Source organism: Podarcis liolepis (genome assembly GCF_965112155.1).
Source record: "Podarcis liolepis genome assembly, chromosome: 2".
Taxonomy (NCBI): domain Eukaryota; kingdom Metazoa; phylum Chordata; class Lepidosauria; order Squamata; family Lacertidae; genus Podarcis; species Podarcis liolepis.
In genome coordinates, this window is record NC_139555.1 from 24,458,065 (window position 1) to 24,477,097 (window position 19,033).

Here is a 19,033-nt window from a genome sequence, read left to right on the forward strand (position 1 = left end):
GTGTGGGACAGGCAGGGGCTGAACTTTCTCTCAGTGCCTTGGAACATTTCAAGGAACAATCTGTGGGTTAAGAGCTGGTCTCCTGAACTTACTGGAATATTACCAGGGAATGGTGGAACTTGTCATACAATCAGCACCCGAGTGGCTAAAAAGAAAGGGACAAGTTCTATTTTCTTCTGTGAATCTACCCCTTGGACTGAGCTTTTAAGCACATTTGCGTGGTTCTGGTTTTCCACTGAATTCAACCACAATGCACTTGGTGATGCTGTGCAGTTTAGTTCCTTCATTATGCTCCTCAGAACAGGGGCATACCTAGGGGTGGGTCAGGGTTGACCCCTGCCAAGAACACAGGCCCAGGAGAGCGCAGGAATCATGCCTCTCCACTCTTGACTTGTAATGGCTAGGATTTCGCCCACCCATCTACCTGAGTCCTCGCTGTGCCACTCTTCCGCTGCTCTGGGCAACCAGGTGAGGCAAACATCTCCTCTGGGCACCTCAGCAGACAAACACAAGGGAGGGGGGCGGGCACAAATACAGCTCCTTGCCAAGGGCACAAAGGAGCCTAGGTATGCCTCTGCCTCATAAAGGCACAAAGGAACTACTGTGAACCATAACTTCCCCTTCCAGTTCTACCTGCTAATTTCAACTGACTTCCAGGACACCTTTGTCTTCAGTGAAGAGGGTTTGGTACATATGACAAGGGCAAAATGGTAGTAAAGTATTTACAACATGCTCTGGAGCTTGCTTTTTTTAAAAAATAATAATAATAGCAATCCACAAGGAGGTGCTTAGAGTATGTTTGCAGGGTTGCCTTGTGTGAACATAGCTGGCAGGCACCAGAGTACAATTGTTGTTGTAGAATACGCAATAGACAGTAATGACAGGCTCGCAACTTCAAAGCACCTCCGCTACCTGCCTATTTCAGATTCAGTGTGTTCTGAGGGAAGGACTGCTGTAATTTACAGGCATAGGGGTAGGTTGGATATTTTGCTCCCAATTTTGTGATCCCACGACAGCACAAACATTCCTTATCATAAATTGTCTTCTTTTGCGGTGTCAGGAAGGCAGTCCCCTTGCAGCTGAAGGACTGTGTTGCTGTTGTGACTGTCCTCCCAGCACCAGTAAAGTAATTTTGACTGTTGGATTATTTTATACAAAAGGGCGTAAATGGTTTCTGTTGCACTTTGTAGCTGCTACTGTCAGACTTACCAGTCATTGCATGCGGGATATCGACGACCGTGACCTTCTGAGCATGCGTTTTGATGCCAGAACTTGGGTCCTGCATCTCCACCAACAGAACTTCCAGCTGCAAATTGGAGCAGGTGCATGTTAAGAAAAACAGGGGGAATGTGTTGAGCATGCAAAACAAAATCAAGAGAGTCAAGAAGTTTGGTCGGCCTCACTTTCTCTTCCAATATCCCATCAATTTCATAGCTATTCCAGTGGTGTTATTCTATTACAGAAAAACCAAATGAGTATTTCGTGTGTCCCATGATGCTTGTTGTTGCATTTGGTGGTCAAAGCATTCCAGTGACAGCTACTACTTATAATACACATACTTCTCACTAGGAATGCATTACATTAGCGGGCAGGTACTCTTACCTAGACAGTATCTTTTAAAGCAGAGGCATCACCTTGCCAACAAAGGTCCGAATAGTTAAAGCTATGGTTTTCCCAGCAGTGATGTATGGAAGTGAGAGCTGGACCATAAAGAAGGCTGATCGCCGAAGAATTGATGCTTTTGAATTATGGTGCTGGAGGAGACTCTTGAGAGTCCCATGGACTGCAAGAAGATCAAACCTATCCATTCTTAGGGAAATCAGCCCTGAGTACTCACTGGAAGGACAGATCGTGAAGCTGAGGCTCCAATACTTTGGCCACCTCATGAGAAGAGAAGATTCCCTGGAAAAGACCCTGATGTTGGGAAGGATGGAGGGCACAAGGAGAAGGGGACGACAGAGGACGAGATGGTTGGACAGTGTTCTCGAAGCTACCAGCATGAGTTTGACCAAACTGCGGGAGGCAGTGGAAGACAGGAGTGCCTGGCATGCTCTGGTCCATGGGGTCACGAAGAGTCGGACACGACTAAACGACTAAACAACAACACTCTTACCTGCCAGAGCTCATCCTGCTCTCCTGCTTCCCATTCCTACCCCACATTTCCCAATGGGATTATGATGTTCTTGGGGAAGATAGATAACAGCAGGGAAGAGGAGAGAAGGAAATAGGGAAGAACTGGGTTGCTCAAGTATTCCTTGAAATTCCAGCCTCAAAGTCCATTGCTAGGCACGGCTGAGATTCATCAACGTACTTAAAAACTTTATTGAGGTTTTTTTATTTTTACTATTCAACATGAGCAACCCAACATGTTTGGGAGCCAATCAGGTGGGTGGCTGCCCATCCCTAATCATAAGAAACAAATAAACAAAGCAGGCAGAAATTAAGAATCTAGGTGGCTGCAAAAGGCACAGACACAAAGCAAAGCAAAAGGAGAAAGCTTAAGGCAGGGGTAGCCAACATGGTGCCAATACAAATGTTGTTCAACGCCCATCAATCCCTCCAGCATGGCCAAAGTCCTGGGATTATAGGAGTTGTGGTCTAACAGCACCTGAGCAGTCAGCTACCCTTGGCCTAAGGTGTAACAAGTCTTTCTTCTTTTCTTATGATCCACAGACCACTACACTAGATAGTGGGGGGAGGGGGGAGAGGAAAAGGAGTACTGCCACATTCACCAAACCAGCTGACCACTTGCGGACCAAGACAACTGCAACCTCGGTTGACATTGACTACGGAGGAGAACTGTATGTCAGTCAGGAGCTCTTGCTGTTAACATATGTCTGCTGTCCCTGGAAAGCAAACGGCAGCCACTGGTATGAGGAACAGAAAGGGGATTCAAATGGAAGTGTGGTGGGGAGGAGGAGGAGACAAGGGCACCTGAGAGCAGGAGCCAGAATGTTGCTCTACCTGTTCTGGCAAAGCACTCAGTAGACAAGGCAGGCTGATCTGCTCCTCTTGCTGGTACTGAAGGTGTGCTGAGCTATAAAATGGTACCACTGTGACTCATGACGTACAGGTCACACATTTGTATTTTCCCTTTTCCTTCTTCCTAGCAGAAGGGAGGGGGGAACGAAACGGCATCTGCCTGTTGTTCCAACCTGATGCAGGACAAAAGGTGGGGGTAAAAGAACTCTACACTCGACAATATATTCATAAGAGATCATAGGGCCTGTCCCAGCTCAGTGTGGAGAGTTGAAGAATGTGCAGGATGGGATAAGGACTTCTGCCCCTCGTCTTGTTGTTCTGTATTAAAATAAAGCAGCTGCTGTATGCAGGTAGGGGCTGGAGTAACTGCAGGAACATTCAACCTCTGCGAGAAAGGAGCAAATACGTCTCATTTTTGGACATTAAGACCGCACACCTGCACAACACATGGGGCTGGAGAAATTGTCTCCTGATTTGAAAGTATTGACCTAAAACCCACAATAATTTGGAAATATGTCCTTCTCCTTAAAAAACTTTATTGTCTATGGGAGGGATAAAAAAGTATGTCCTGCAGTTGGAGAAGTTACAGGAAAGTGGTAATGCCGCTCACATCTCTTCCATTTTATCAAGAAGGCTCTGGTCACAGTGGAATAAAATGGATTGCTTAGAGCCCGGAGCATAGTGTCCTTTTTTCAAATGTGAAAGGTACGGTAAGTCAAGAAGGAACAATGACATTCCCAATATCTACTGATGCCACCGAAGACGGTTCCATCCTGTTCACCTTTCATTCACTTGAACATAACCCAGAATGCATGTGGCAAGGACCTGGCATGTGGTGTTTATGTCTTAACACTTATCTATTCACACCCAAATAACTGCGTCAAAAAGCACTAGTAATACATCTATGGATCCCAGACACATGTCCCTAAATGTATGCTATCCGCCATTTGTGTTTGCTGCAGGAAACCCCGATGTTTCTTGCAGAAATCATCATATGTATATGCGAACAAGTCCTTTCAAGGATTCAAAGAATGGCCAAGTACATACGCGCCCACGCCTTCAAGTGTCGCATCCAAGATTTTCATGCATCTGCCTAACTTAATTCCCCTGAACAATAGGAAGAAGTCAGAAACGTTCCGTAGAATCTTCAGTAAAAATCAGAATCTTGCTGCAAGTCTCACTGTGTTCAAAACTAAGCGAATCTCCCAAGACCCTCTAGGTCTTTGGCCAAAGTCATTTGTCAGGCTGTGCTGTTTTGAGGCCGCAGGTTCTTAACATACACATCCCTACTGCTGCCTCATCCCTGTGTACTTGCCTCTGTAAAGAGCAAACAGTGTGTTCAGAAAACTCGCATCAGTCGGATGGTGCAGGGCATACTGATTTTCTAATGAGCAAATAACTCCAGAGGCTTGTCACTTCCCTCTTCCTGCAGAGTGCCCTCTTGTCATTTAAGAAATATAATATATATCAAAGTGAACAAGGGAGATTGGGTAGGAAGCTTTCATTAGGTGCTGCTGTACTGACTCAGCCACAAACCATGCCTTTTGCTGATGAGAACGCAGCAGGCCTTTTCCCTCATCTGAGAAGGAAAGTGGCTGCTTATTAAGAGTTCCGATATATTAAAAATTGCTAGCCATGCTGGCAGGCCAACCAATGCCCAGAAGGGCTAGTTTGCATAACAGTCGAGGAAGGGATGGGGAGGAATTCAATTCAGTTTGTGTTTCAGCGCAAGCCTACCTCATTCGCACTTCTTGAAATAATATAGCAAATCGAAACAAGGCTGTCTTTTGAAATTCACACTTCTCCAAATTTTGCAGTGTGGTTCTTTAAACAAATTAAATTGTATGAAAGCACACATATTAATGGAAATTGTTGAAAGTATCAGGGTGAGACTCAGCGTCCACTGTGGAATCTGCATGTGAGAGAGCAGAGGAAACTCCAAACTTCCTAGGCTGGCCTCCTTGCACTGACCTACGAGACAAACCAAAATTAACAGATCTGTCTATCCCGAAGATGAGGCTAGCAAGCGGTGGAGCTATCTGGTGCAGCTCTAGGATGCCAGCACATATTGCACAAGTGCGTGAGGGAGGCTGTGTGTGTGCCCTCTGATGTGAAGGACCATGGGCCAGTACCAACAAGGCCCTGGATCTACTGATGTGCTAAACACTGAATAAGAAACTTGAGGGGAAGCAGCAGGAAACACGGCAGGCATGCCTTGAAATAGGTTTCTGACTGAAAACTTAACTGAAGGAATAAGGGTACTGTATACTTAACAGTCTTATCCTTGTGGTCATGGGCAGGCAGCAAAAACATCAGTGTTGCCATACCTTAGTACCTCCCAGATGTGGGTGGGGCTGTGGTCTAAACCACTGAGCCTCTTGGGCTTGCCGATCGGAAGGTCGGCGGTTCGAATCCCTGCGACGGGGTGAGCTCCCGTTGCTCTGTCCCAGCTCCTGCCAACCTAGCAGTTTGAAAGCACACCAGTGCAAGTAGATAAATAGGTACCACTGCGGCGGGAAGGTAAACGACATTTCCGTGCACTCTGGCAGTCGTCACGGTGTCCCATTGCGCCAGAAGCGGTTTAGTCATGACCCGGAAAGCTGTTTGTGGACAAACGCCAGCTCCCTCGGCCTGAAAGCGTGATAAGCGCACAGCCCAATAGTCACCTTTGACTGGACTTAACTGTCCAGGGGTCCTTTACCTCTCAGACATTCAGCTTGGTGTGTCAAAAGATGTCCCAAGCCTTTCCTTACCTGCTTTTACTGCTCTCTCAGTATCTTTATGTTATATAGGGTTGTCGTATTTCAAAAAGTGAAAATCCGGACACTAAAGTTGTTGAGGCTTGTTTGTTTGTTTGTTTGTTTGTTTTTTGCTGAAGTTGAGCTCCCCCCCCCGCCCCAAATCTCAACAAAAAATGAAGTTTTTAACCTATTTTTTAAGGAAAACCGCCAAAAAATCAACACTTCCGATATGGGCTAACATATACCCAGGTTTTCCCAGATGTTTAAACCGCTTTCAGAAAATTCTGCCTGGACGCCTTTTCGAAGGACAAACCCTGGCTATGTCCAAGAAATTCTGAACATATAACAGCCCTATGTTACATTGAGTCACCTTGTTCCAGGTTTGCCAGATGCCCTATATAATGTATTATATAATAAGGCTCACACAATAGCCCTCCCCCACTGAGCTTTCGGCATCTTTCTATTGTTATTGAGATATCGATCTACAAATCCTGTCAATCCATCCCTTGCTAACTCTCTACTTAAGAGGAGCGCATGACTGACTGGTTTGGGACAGTCATTTGCAGCTGCAATCTTCTGATGCCTGCTTACCTGAGAGTAAGCCCCAATGAACTGAACGAGGCTGGCTTATTCTGAGTAGACAAAGGTCGGCAACACCACTGCAGTATAATTTAACCTTCATTGCATTATGGGGCCCAAGGCAGCATGGTTCTCAGTACCATCCAGGTACTGACTAGGCCCAGACCTGCTTAACTTCAGCAGAGTGGTGGCCACAGGTGTCTTGAGTTTTAGACCAAATTCTCAGGTATGAAGTATGCAGTAGCATCTCGCAAGAGGCCCCGTTTTCCTCAAAGCTTCCCACAGGCATCAATGGGAATTGCTTTTTAAATTTTAGTAACAAGTAACGGAAGACAATGTACTTAGGTTGTTGCAGTAAGGCTCAAAAGGGAAAGGGGTGAGCCCTGCAACTTCTTTTTAAATATTAGAGGAAGGCAAGATGAAGAGACAAATATGCGGACATGATCACTACTATCCCATCTTTACCACCTGTGGGCATTTTTTATAAACTGGATCCAGTTTCATCTTATGCTTTATGATAAGTGAACAATATGAGGATAATTTATTATAATCTGCGGAAAAGAAAGAAAAAGATCTCCGTGTGTGTATAAATCATGGAATTTATAGAGTTGGAAGAGGCCACAAGGGTTATCTAGTCCAACCCCCTGAAATACGGGAATACTTTGCCCAACATTGGGCTCTCATGGTCTACCGACTGAACTACGCCAGCTGTCTTAATATAAGGAAAATGTAATTCCTAAACTGATCTTTTGTTCCTTCCGGAGCTGATCTCCTTGCCTTCTGTGGAATTTGCAAGAATGTAAATCAAAACAGAACATGGCCCAATTGCTCTTTTAAATAAATCTTGACAGGCTCTAGGAACAAACAGTTCCAAAGGAAAACATTGTGGTATCCCGCTTTGAGCATGAAAAGTACAAGTGCTGGTGATGTATGACAAATATTGTGACACAAAATAAATTCACACTCCCTCTCATCTCTTTTCTTTTTTGCTTGTAATCCTGTTGCTGCCTCCTATGTTTGATACTCAGCTAAAACAGCTTAGATGTGAATGTGTTCCTATGTTGTGCCATAGTGTGTGCGCACACAATCTCTCTCTCTCTCACACACACACACCAGAAATGGGCAGCTGTCCATATCACTAGGAAGTCAGCTAATTCTATTCAGCAGGATAAGCCACAGACAAGAAAGGCAGGAACGTTCAGGGGAGAAAAGCTGGTCTAATACCTTGCCTGCTTAAACTCTTTTCACATATTGGTGCTAATAAAATGCTTTTATATAGATGCTTTGGGGGAAAGAATGAGGTAGTTAATCCCAAACACAGTTATTTGTCAACATGCTGTCTGTAAGGCTTAAACTATTATAAAGGCATATATACACCCACTTTAAAGTAGATCATGAACAGGCAGAGAAAACAGCTTGCAGCGTCTTTTGAGGGGGTGGAAAGACACCATCAATATGTCAAGTATATTTACTCAAATAAATGGCTTAGGCGGCAGTCTAAACCCCACTTACCTGGGAGTAAGTCCCAGTGAATTCAATAGGACTTACTTCCGAGCAGATATGGTTAAGATTGTACTGTCATTTACCTCCAAAAAAGGTTGATGAAAAAAAGGTGGGTTTTTCTCATCCTTTCCTCTGCACGTTTATGAGTGAGGTAAATGAATGCAAATGAGGTTGGCTCTCTTCTCCAAAATCAAATAATGGATAATGGATTATGTGATGTAGACCAATCTGTTAGCTGCTTAGAGTTGTTGGGTTTCCCCCCCTAAAAATCTTAAGCAGTCATAAATTATCTAAATAAATAGGATTCCAAATCTATGTGAAAGGCTGGGAGTACAGCACCAGGGGGTTGTAGATACTCTAGCTTAATAACCTCAGCATAAAAACATCTGGGTCTACATGGGGTTAGGATAGAACTGCAGCAATGAATAACGCTTGGAGGGGGACGTGAAATTAACCGGGTTACAGTTCAGTGCTGAATTAGGGCTGCAAACCCCAGGGTGATGAGCTTTTATCCCTCAGAATTAAAATATTAATGGCCATCAAAGCAAAAAAAAATACCCTCCATGCAAGAAATTGTAGCCTTATGAATGAGGTAAAATAATAAGAGCTATTTTTTAATATAAAAAATAATGATATATCCAAAATGCTTATAGCTGCTCGGTTTTATTTCAAGCAGCTATTGCTGCTCCCATTCGCAAACAAACTGTGTGTAACAGGTTGCTTTCATCCGGTGACTTCCGAAAACAAGGGTATTTTTGTCTTTATTTGCTCTGTAGCAAAAGGGCTGGGGAAAACAGCAAGCAAAGGTTCTTTTTAAAATACTCCGCTAATGGAATCATAGGCTCCTTGGAAAATAATTAATTCTGAAAACTGTAAGAAACAGCACACCTTATCCGGATAACATGCCTATTGTTTGCATGCAAAAATCTTTGTGATATACAATTCTGGTCAGAGGGCAGATGTTTCCCAGATGTGTTCAGGGTTCCTGCACTAGCCAGTTCATCTATTTCTCAGGTAGACTCTTAAAATAATAGCAAGTTACCTTTTTCAGGAATGCCATTCTTGGCCTGTAACGCTGCCCTTGATCTATGCGTCTGATGGTCATGGTGGTCTACTTAGCCAAGCCGAAAGCTACAAAAAGAAGAGGAAGAAAGAAAAGGAAAAAACCGGCCTAACCAATTGCAGGGAAGCTGGTCCTCTTGTTACTGATATCAGGCAAACTGCATGACTCGAAATCCCCTGCCTAGAGAATAAAGACAGCGGTGGAATCGGGCACTGTCCCGCCATAGCCAATCAGCAAGGAGCGCCGAGGTCTTATTTGCATGTGTTTTTGGAGTCTTTCCAAGCTGCCAGCATTAGGGGGAGCCCACTCATCTATTTACAATACTAACGGGATAAGAAACGGAAGGAGAATTCGGATCGGAAACTAATCTGAATCGTTTACGAGATTAGAAATTGCTAGCAGGTTGCACGTCCCAGCAAAGGAACAAAATTGGAACAGATGCTCTTTTCTTTCTTCTTCAGGATGAGTTGAGGTGTTGAAAAATATGGGGAAACAGACTTGTTTCAATCTCAAACGCTGCTTAGCTGGAAACGCTGGATTTATTTAGATCCCCACCCGCAGGTAACATTATAAAGCTGTAAAGCAGCCGGTTGCACCGAGAAAAATACAGGATGCATATTTTCCACATTCCACTGATGTGGAGCTTCTCTGGGCTGTAGTCCAGATCCAGGCCACAAATATTCAGAATCCGGACTGAGGGGGTCTCCATAGCTCATGGCCTCACCTGATGATGCTCCCTGTTTGGCTGTTGCAAGCTTCAGAAAGATGCTAAGGCTTGGACATATCTCCCATGGGGAGGAAAACCCACGTAGCAGAAGCTACTGAAAATGCCTTTGCATGCAGCCATGCCATATTAAACACAAGAGGGTGCTTGGAGTCAAAACTTCAGCCCATGGCCACCTGCTGTTCTTGCCCCCCAATAACTAGTACAGTGGTACCTCGGGTTACATACGCTTCAGGTTACAGACTCCACTAACCCAGAAATAGTACCTCAGGTTAAGGACTTTGTTTCAGGATGAGAACAGAAATCTTGCTCCGGTGGTGCAGCGCAGCAGGAGGCCCCATTAGCTAAAGAGGTGCTTCAGGTTAAGAACAGTTTCAGGTTAAGAACGGACCTCTGGAACGAATTAAGTACTTAACCCAAGGTACCACTGTATTTGATCAGTGCTCCAATGAACAGAGAAAGTGTCAAAACCTGAGTTTTCAGAGATGCCATCATCGTGAGCCTACTATTTGTTCCTGTTGGAAATGTACGTTTTCCTTTCATACCACCGACGTTGGCTGGCTTCCAGACAACCACAACTGGTTCTGCAGACCTAAGTTAGCTTTGGGTTTGTGTTTCTAAAACAACAGCTCTCCACATAACGTATGGCAATTCGTTTTTTGAATTGAAGAAGAAGAAGAAGAAGAAGAGTTTGGATTTGATATCCCGCCTTTCACTCCCCTTCAGGAGTCTCAAAGCGGCTAACATTCTCCTTTCCCTTCCTCCCCCACAACAAACACTCTGTGAGGTGAGTGGGGCTGAGAGACTTCACAGAAGTGTGACTGGCCCAAGGTCACCCAGCAGCTGCATGTGGAGGAGCGGAGACGCGAACCCGGTTTCCCAGATTACGTGACTACCGCTCTTAACCACTACACCACACTGGCTCTTTGAGGGGACCTTTCAAAGGCAGATTGTAATATGGCAATTAGGTCTTCTGTTCGTCGTTGTCGTCATCATCATCATCATATATCCCTGGAAATTCCCCAGTCCTGGGGCAAACTGAAAGTTGCTCTTTAAGGATCCTAGCCAGCATATGAGTGTTAAACGCAACTGCCATACTGCTTTGAGTTGTTTCATAGGCCACAATTTGTAAATGGAAAAGAATAAATTAGAATTTTATTTCAAGAGAATATGGCAGAATGTCCCCAAGCACTTGAGGCTGAAGTTCTCTACACATGTATCTGGGAGAAAGCCTAATTGAATTCAATGCGCTTGTTTCTGAGTACTCATGTGTAGCATTGCAGGAAACCAATCGTGAAAGTAGGGTAACACCGTTAATCACCTCCCATAAAGGTAAAGGTACCCCTGCCCGTACGGGCCAGTCTTGACAGACTCTAGGGTTGTGCGCTCATCTCACTCTAGAGGCCGGGAGCCAGTGCTGTCCGCAGACACTTCCGGGTCATGTGGCCAGCGTGACAAAGCTGCTCTGGCGAGCCAGCACAGCACACACGGAAACGCTGTTTACCTTCCCACTAGTAAGCAGTCCCTATTTATCTGCTTGCACCCGGGGGTGCTTTCGAACTGCTAGGTTGGCAGGCGCTGGGACCGAGCAGCGGGAGCGCACCCCGCTGCGGGGATTCGAACCGCCGACCATGCGATTGGCAAGTCCTAGGCGCTGAGGTTTTACCCACAGCGCCACCCGCGTCCCTAATCACCTCCCATAAACACACACAAACGATAGGAACAGAAGAAACTATGGCACTACAAGTCAGCATTTATCAAATGCATTTTGGAAAAATTATCAAGAGCATTTTTATATATAGCAACAACTGACATATCAGGGGTATTGTAACAACCCCTGTTACTGTCCATACTTCATAAGATACATGCCCTTTTATCCTGAGTTGCAGGTATATACACACATGGTGATGGGGGGGGGGGAGTTGTAAACAGTGAGGTCAGAAAATGAAATGAAATGCAGAAAGGTGCAGGGATACATTACATTATTAACAGCAGCTATTAGCACATAAGCAAACAGTTGTGTGAATAACATTGACATTAGCAAGCCAATTAACACATGTAGTGTGATGAAAATCCATTGTGCTCATTCAGTACACAAATGATAGCACTGAGCCTCTTGAAGTCTCTTGAAGTCTTGTGATCAGAGCGGTTTCACTTTGCAATCCCCCTTTGAAGTTCCTTCGGTTCAAGGATGGCCACCTTTAGGTCACTGGTAGGGTATCCTGGGAGTTTGAAATGTTTTTACCCTGGTATTTCAACATTTGTGCCTTAAGTAAGGCGCTGCTGGCAAGTATTGCCATATATCACACTGGAAGATGTGCAGGTGAATGAACCTCCAGTGTTGAGGATGACACTAGGTCTTGTTATAGTAGACATAGGGTCAGAGCTGGCTATGAGACCTAATTCCTGTGTTCATTTCTGCTACATGTCTTGTTGTTACTAGTTAGTAGCTACAGTATTTTAGCTAGTGGAATTGCCTGTGAGCAGGTGTAGGATTTCACCCAAGGCCTGCGCCATCGTACAGGATAGACTGTATATCAATGATCTCGAGGGATTTTAACTGGGAACTGAGGTGACAAAAAATGTGGCCTGTCATTTTCTCTTCTAGGCAGTGCTGTAGTTATAGGGGGGATTTTTTTGCTCCGGTTAAAGCCTCCAGAGGGGCACAATTGAGGCTCCCAGCCTATATGTGTTTGCACGCAAATGCACATGGGGTGTGTGCCAAACTGGGTCTTTGACTTGGGAGAAATAAAGCCTAGTTTTGCCTCTGCTTTTGGATAATAGATAATACTTCCCAAGTATTAATCTGTTCTTGTTGGTCTGTTGTTTTTTCACTTTGTTAGGGGAACATTGTACTAAGAGGAAACTCCAATTGTTGTTGTTGTTTTGTTGTTCTTGTTACAATCTGAGCAGATGTGGTTACATCATAGGGATTAGCTGTAGACAATGGTGTGTTGGGGTGAAAGCAGAAAGCATGTTAGTATGTGCAGCTACCAGTGAGTTTCCTATATAAAGAGATGCTCTGTTATGAACTTGCACAGCGGCATGTGAACTTCTTGTGCAGACTGGTCTAGGATCACACTGATGGTGAGGTAGAAATCTCTGGAGTTGTGGTGGAATTGTTCAGATATCCCCAGTCAGTGAGTCCGGATGATAAAGATGGCAATCATCAATATATGTATCTCAGGTAGAGGAGAGGCTTTGGGGAATGGGAGATAAACAAGTGTTATTCAAGGTCAAACATGAAGATCTTGGCATACTATGGAACAATGGCTGTGCCACTAATTTGAAGATACATGTTCTCCCTACAACAGAAGTCATTGTGGGTAAGTATAAAGTGGTAGACTTTGGAACCAGGCAGAGGGCCTTCTCGGTAGTGGCGCTCTCCCTGTGGAAGGCCTTCCCTTCAGATGTCAAGGAGATAAAGAACTACAGTACGTACATAACTTTTAGAAGACATGTGAAGGCCATCCTGTATCAGGAAGTTTTTAATGCTTGATGTTTTACAATGTTTTTATATATGCTGTAAGCTGCTCAGAGTGGCTGGAGAAACCCAGCCAGATGGGCGGGGTATAAATAATAGAACTAATAATAATAATAATAATACTATGATGGCATTCTCTGGAAGATTGTCAATATATTTTAGTTTTCTCCAAAAAATATTAATGAGTATATAGCTTGGAAGTGCTGATAGAATATGATCTGGCATATGGAGTCTATATAACCAGATACCCCAACTGAGATGGCTCTAAAGTCCTAAATTATGGGGCACTTGGGGTTGCTTGGTTTGTGCATTTTGGATAGCAGATACAAGATGCCAAGTCCAGGCTCTGGAGGTGTGTCTTTGCAATTTTCCAGGACACTGTATAACTGATTTAACGGAACTTCAAAGGCAGACTGCAACCAGAAACTGCTGAATTTTAGTTCATCCAGAAATTCAGTACTATAATTTGTGGACTGAATTGGCACAATGGATTCTTATCACACATATCTGTGTCTTCAATGAAACTGTGAATGGCCACTGTTAATAATGTAATTATCACAGCCTGAGCTTTTCTGTCTTTCCTTTCCTCCCTACCTCACAGTTTATGTTTTAAATTGTGTTTGCTGATTGTGTCTTATTTATTATTGTTGTTATTATTATTGTATATATAAAGAAATGTGCTTCCCTTATGGCATCCAGATGTGGCTGCTTCATGAAATCACATTAGAGACCTTGGGATAAGCAGTGCTTACAAGTGGGGCAGATCCCCAGCATACAAGCAATGAGCATATAAAGAATATTACTTTATCCTCGGAACTGTAGTTTAAGGCTAATGGGAACTGTATCTCTGAGGAGAAAACAATGGTCTGATGTGTTTCCCACTGAAGAATTGCAGCCAAATGCAATCAGAGTAGGCTCAAACTGATGGGGAGATCTCCTTTCTTCTGTGCTGGAATGCTTAATTTCTAACAGGACAGGTGAAGATGCCCCCAGCCTGCTTCGAAGCAACATTCGAGAACCAGAAAACCAGTTTGGTATAGTGGTTAAGAGCGGTAGATTCGTAATCTGGGGAACCGGGTTCGCGTCTCCGCTCCTCCACATGCAGCTGCAGGGTGACCTTGGGCTAGTCACACTTCTCTGAAGTCTCTCAGCCTCACTCACCTCACAGAGTGTTTGTTGTGGGGGAGGAAGGGAAAGGAGAATGTTAGCCGCTTTGAGACTCCTTCGGGTAGTGATAAAGCGGGATATAAAATCCAAACGCCGCCTCTTCTTCTTCACCCTCCAGTGATCGGATTCGTATATGTATTTGCGGGCAGAGGGAAACATGGGCATAGCCAGGATTTATGTGAGAGGGGTTGGCAGGACACCCACCTGTCATCATCTGTCAGTGGGTGCAGGAAGGCAGCTGCACCGCTAAATCAAGTAAATAAATAAAAATACTTAAATAACTGACCAATTGCGTCACAGATAACTCGGTTCTGCCCCCCCCCCCCGCAACATAGAGCCTGCGCCCCTAAAATAAATCCTGGCTATGCCTATGCCTCTCTCTGGCTTTGCTTAGTAGATTTGGAATGTAACGTCTCGACAGCAGTCGTTTCAATCTTCCCTTCCCGTGCTGGGGGAGGGGAATTGTCAAAATCATTCTACAATTTTTACTTTTAGTGAAAATAAAAAATTCCTTCCAGTAGCACCTTAAAGACCAACTAAGTTAGTTCTTGGTATGAGCTTTCGTGTGCATGCACACTTCTTCAGATACTTTTAGTGAAGTATTTTTATTTAATTATTTGATTTTGGGCGGAGGGAGTGCAGCTCCTCCCCGTCCGCCCCTGGCGAGAAACGCACTCTGCACATGCTCTGAGCACTTTTCTCACTATACTTTGGGCGCCTCGGCTCCCGTGAAAGGAAACCGATACGAGCAACCGATATGAGGGGGATTCTGCCTCGCAGAAGAGAAATCACGTGACAGAAAAGCGCGCGGGGGAGTTTTGTAGGGAGTACACCACACGGCCACGTGACGGAGGACGGCGGGAGCGTCGACGGACGGAAAGCGAGAAGTCGGCCGCGTGACGACAGGGAGGCTCCTGATTGGGCAGCTCGCCACGTGACGCCCTCGGAGCGGCGCCTCGCGTCACGTGGGAGTGGGCTGGTGGGGGGGCGGCCTGCCCGTCCCCGGGAGCTACGCAGGCGCAGAGCGGCGCAGGGCCGCGGCGGCCGCTCCCTGGCTGGCAGTGCTCGCTAAGATGGCGGATTTCCTGCCATCGCGGTCCCCGCTGTCGGGCTGCTTCCCGGGCTGCCTGCTCAACAGCAGCGAGGCGGAGCAGCAGCGAAAGTCCAAAGAGATCGACAAGTGCCTGTACCGCGAAAAGACCTACGTCAAGCGGCTCGTCAAGATCCTGCTGCTGGGCGCGGGCGAGAGCGGCAAGAGCACCTTCCTCAAGCAGATGCGCATCATCCACGGGCAGGACTGGGACCGGGCCGCTCGAGAGGAGTTCCGCGCCACCATCTACAGCAACGTCATCAAGGGTGAGGGTGGAAGGGGGGTCCTCTCTCTCGCGCGCCCCCGCCCGTCCCCCTCCCCAAACTTTGGGGCCACCGGAAAGAGGGAGGGGGGAGCAGAAGAGGCGCGCCCCCCCGATATCCGTTGAGGTGGGGGAGGGGGAAGCCCGCAAAACAACAAAAAAGCGGTGGGTGGGTGGGGGAGAGAGAAAAAAGAACCGCAACGTTTGCAGGAAGAAACCCTTCAGCAGCTGCTGCTGCTGCTGCTGCTGAAAGACGGAAGCCCTGAGAGAGAAGAAAAAAAGAGAGGGTGGGAAAGGTCTGTGGAGGCGAAGCAGCCTTGAGGGTGTACGTGAGGAAAAGAAAACACGCGTGTGAGGGCTGCGGGTTGAGAGGGCGGGTTGAGGGAGACGGGCCAGAACGAACGTCTCACTTCTTGCCCCGTTTTTTGTTGTTGTTTTTTTGGCCCTTGGGATCCCCAGCCGCCCTCGCCGCAGCTTTCCTGTTTTCATTTTTTCAGTACACGTGTCATCGGTTTTGGAGGGTGCTTGGGTATGGAAAGGTCCCCCCGCGCGCGTGTCGCCCGACTCGGCTGTGCTGTGACGAGTTGGGGATTTTCGAACGGGGCCTTTTATAAGGAACCTGACAGCTGCCTTGTGCCTTGTGAGAACGGAGGGCTTTCTACGGCACTGAGAACCTGGGACGCTTTGCAGGCGAAGCATGTTCTCTACCACTGAGCTAGTGGTGGTGGACATGTCGTGGGTACGACATAACTCGGAGAAACATGATCAGAGCATGATGAAGAAGGGACGGGAGGGAGGGATCAAGGCGGAGTTGGGGGCCCAGAGAGTCTGGGTGGCAACGCTGGCTTGTGCTCTTTTATTTTGAATCCTGAATTAGAAGCATGCTGTTTAGTCAGTTGTTGTTAAGTCATGTCCAACTCTTCGTGACCCCATGGACCAGAGCACGCCAGGCACTCCTGTCTTCCACTGCCTCCCGCAGCTTGGTCAAACTCATGTTCGTAGCTTCGAGAACACTGTCCAACCATCCATCTCTCTGTCGTCCCCTTCTCCTTGTGCCCTCCATCCTTCCCAACATCAGGGTCTTTTCCAGGGAGTCTTCTCTTCTCATGAGGTGGCCAAAGTACTGGAGCCTCAGCTTCAGGATCTGTCCTTCCAGTGAGTACTCGGGGCTGATTTCCTTAAGAATGGAGAAGCTTGATCTTCTTGCAGTCCATGGGCCTCTCAAGAGTCTCCTCCAGCACCATAATTCAAAAGCATCAATTCTTCGGCAATCAGCCTTCTTTATGGTCCAGTTCTCACTTCCATACATCACTACTGGGAAAACCATAGCTTTAACTATACGGACCTTTGTTGGCAAGGTGATGTCTCTGCTTTTTAGGATGCTCTCTAGGTTTGTCATTGCTCAGTACGTTGGCTTAAAGATGCGAGTGCTCTTTTATGTTGGAGGAGTAGTTGGGGTCCTGGCATGTATATGGAATTAATAGTGTGGTGGTCAGGATGGCCTTGTGCCAGATCCTGTACACTCGTTGGCCATCAATTGGCAGGTTGGAACCCACTTCACAACCTGATCCAAAGTGGGGTGCGGCAGAAGTACCACCGCCATGCATATAGGTGATGAAAGATTAAGAATGGGTCCCCAGATGCATGTTAGGGTTAAAAGTGAGTCCTGGGTCTGAAAAGGTTGAAGATACCTGTTGTAGTGTGCCAGTGGTTGTAGCAAATATATATTATGTTATGGGTATATTGTGATATGAAGCTGTGACTCTGGGTATGTAGAGAGATGAAACTAGGCGTAGCACTATAGGCATAGGAATTGCAATTGCAAGGTTAATGAGGGGCTTCAGAGAAAAGTTTCCAGAAGTCAGTTACCTGAGTGTACAGAAGAATTGTGGACCGAAAAACGTAAGGCTTGCATATGGTGAAAATGGATTATAAGTGTGAGTAGTCATGTGTGTGTTTATAGTCACTCAAGATTAGACAGCCAAATGCTTCAATGTCTGCTGCGGGAGGTGAATGGTCCATAACGGAACAATGTGGAATGGCGTGCAAATCCTGCCTGGGGAGTTTATTTTTAAAAAATATTCTTGAGATTTATCAAACAGGAGTTCATAGAAGCTTGTTATCATGCCTTGCTTATGACACCTGACAGTTCAATAGCGTCTGTAGTTTTCTGCATGTGTAATTTGTTGCATGTGAAATTGGGGACGTGAAGGGTAAGCGAGGAGAGTTCTTGGTGGTTACACAGTGAGGAGAGAAGGGTAGGCATGGGGAGAGGGAATTTTTTTAGCTTTCACAAAGTGATGAACAGTTACGGAAATATGTCCAAAACTTGTCCAAGAATGGATGTATCTGTACCGTTGCTTAGTGTCATTCTAATGCTGTCTTGTGACATGGAAGTGAGTAGTATAGGAACAAATTATTTTTGCATGTCAGTTGGCTTGTGTGCTTCCTCTCCCTGCCCCCTCCTGGCTTACAAAATATTTGGGTTTGGCTCAAGCTACAACTGGTGACAATATGGTACAGTCTAAGATTCCAGCTTTAACCTGTCCAGTCTCGTTTTCAACTTCCTAACAGTTTCTCTTTTTATGCACATTGAGAGGAGTTGATGTGTACAAATCTCAATTGAGTAAAAAAGCACAGAATTAGAGATGTAAGATTTCTGGGAATTTTGAAGTCATTGAGGGGAGGAAGGTTTTTTCCCAGTGTTTGCCCTGAATGCACTTCTCTGGAAATTTTTGGATTTATTTATTTTTAACTACAATACTTGTACATTACATACTCTTTACATATTAAAAGGCATGTTGTTACTTTAGGAACATTAGATGCATTATGTATAACATGATTTACCATAGAGTTATCATGTCTGGTATATTAAAAATAATGTTTGTTCAGGCAAATGGAATTTAAAGCTTTCATTAAAAAATTGAGCTTCAATCTGCAAACGGTAAGGGACCTAGCATTTATTTGGTTTTGCCAGTAAATGAGCACTCAAAAACAATAACTAGAAACCATCAACATTATAGTAAAACAAATGATTATTCAGAAAATTATGATGTCATCTTCTTCAGTCCTCCACAGTATAAAACAGATATAAAAAGAGCCAAGAGAAAGATGGGAGGAGGAACAAAACTCAGTGAACACTACAGTACATGAAATTTGAACAGTCTCTTTTTCTGTGGTATCACTTTCTGTTTCTTCATATTATCATGGACCTCTAAAAGCTGAAGGTTTCCCCAGATTGAAATAAACTTCTATCCTTTCACATAATCAGTTTATTTCTTGATTTGGTGTTTCAAACATAGACCAGTTTCTTTCACATGTTGGAGCAGATGGAGGAATCTGAAGTATGTAAGAAGCAAGAGGAGTCAGAGACTTTGTTGTGCAGAGACCTTGCCATCATTCTGCAGGCGGGATATGTTTGGCACAATCCCACACTGT

At 45.3% G+C, this 19,033-nt stretch overlaps 2 protein-coding genes across 4 annotated transcripts in view; one reads left to right on the plus strand and one right to left on the minus strand.

The window, feature by feature from the left end:
• RGS9 (regulator of G protein signaling 9) overlaps window positions 1-9,059 on the minus strand; it is a 68,298-nt gene extending 59,239 nt beyond the window's left edge. For 2 of the 3 annotated variants that reach the window (XM_083490028.1, XM_083490029.1), the window contains exons 1-2: window positions 8,848-9,058; window positions 1,210-1,306 (exon numbers count right to left, since the gene is read on the minus strand). In XM_083490028.1, the coding sequence (XP_083346154.1) occupies window positions 1,210-1,306; window positions 8,848-8,910 (160 nt within the window). In that variant the 5' untranslated portion in view covers window positions 8,911-9,058. Of the gene's footprint in view, window positions 1-1,209; window positions 1,307-8,847 lie in introns of all 3 variants that reach the window. The other variant, XR_014522596.1, reaches the window with a different exon arrangement.
• A 6,033-nt stretch (window positions 9,060-15,092) lies between these two features.
• GNA13 (G protein subunit alpha 13) overlaps window positions 15,093-19,033 on the plus strand; it is a 29,618-nt gene continuing 25,677 nt past the window's right edge. Inside the window, exon 1 of the mRNA XM_083490352.1 lies at window positions 15,093-15,599. Coding sequence (XP_083346478.1) covers window positions 15,317-15,599 — 283 coding nt within the window. The 5' untranslated portion in view covers window positions 15,093-15,316. The remainder of the gene's footprint in view (window positions 15,600-19,033) is intronic.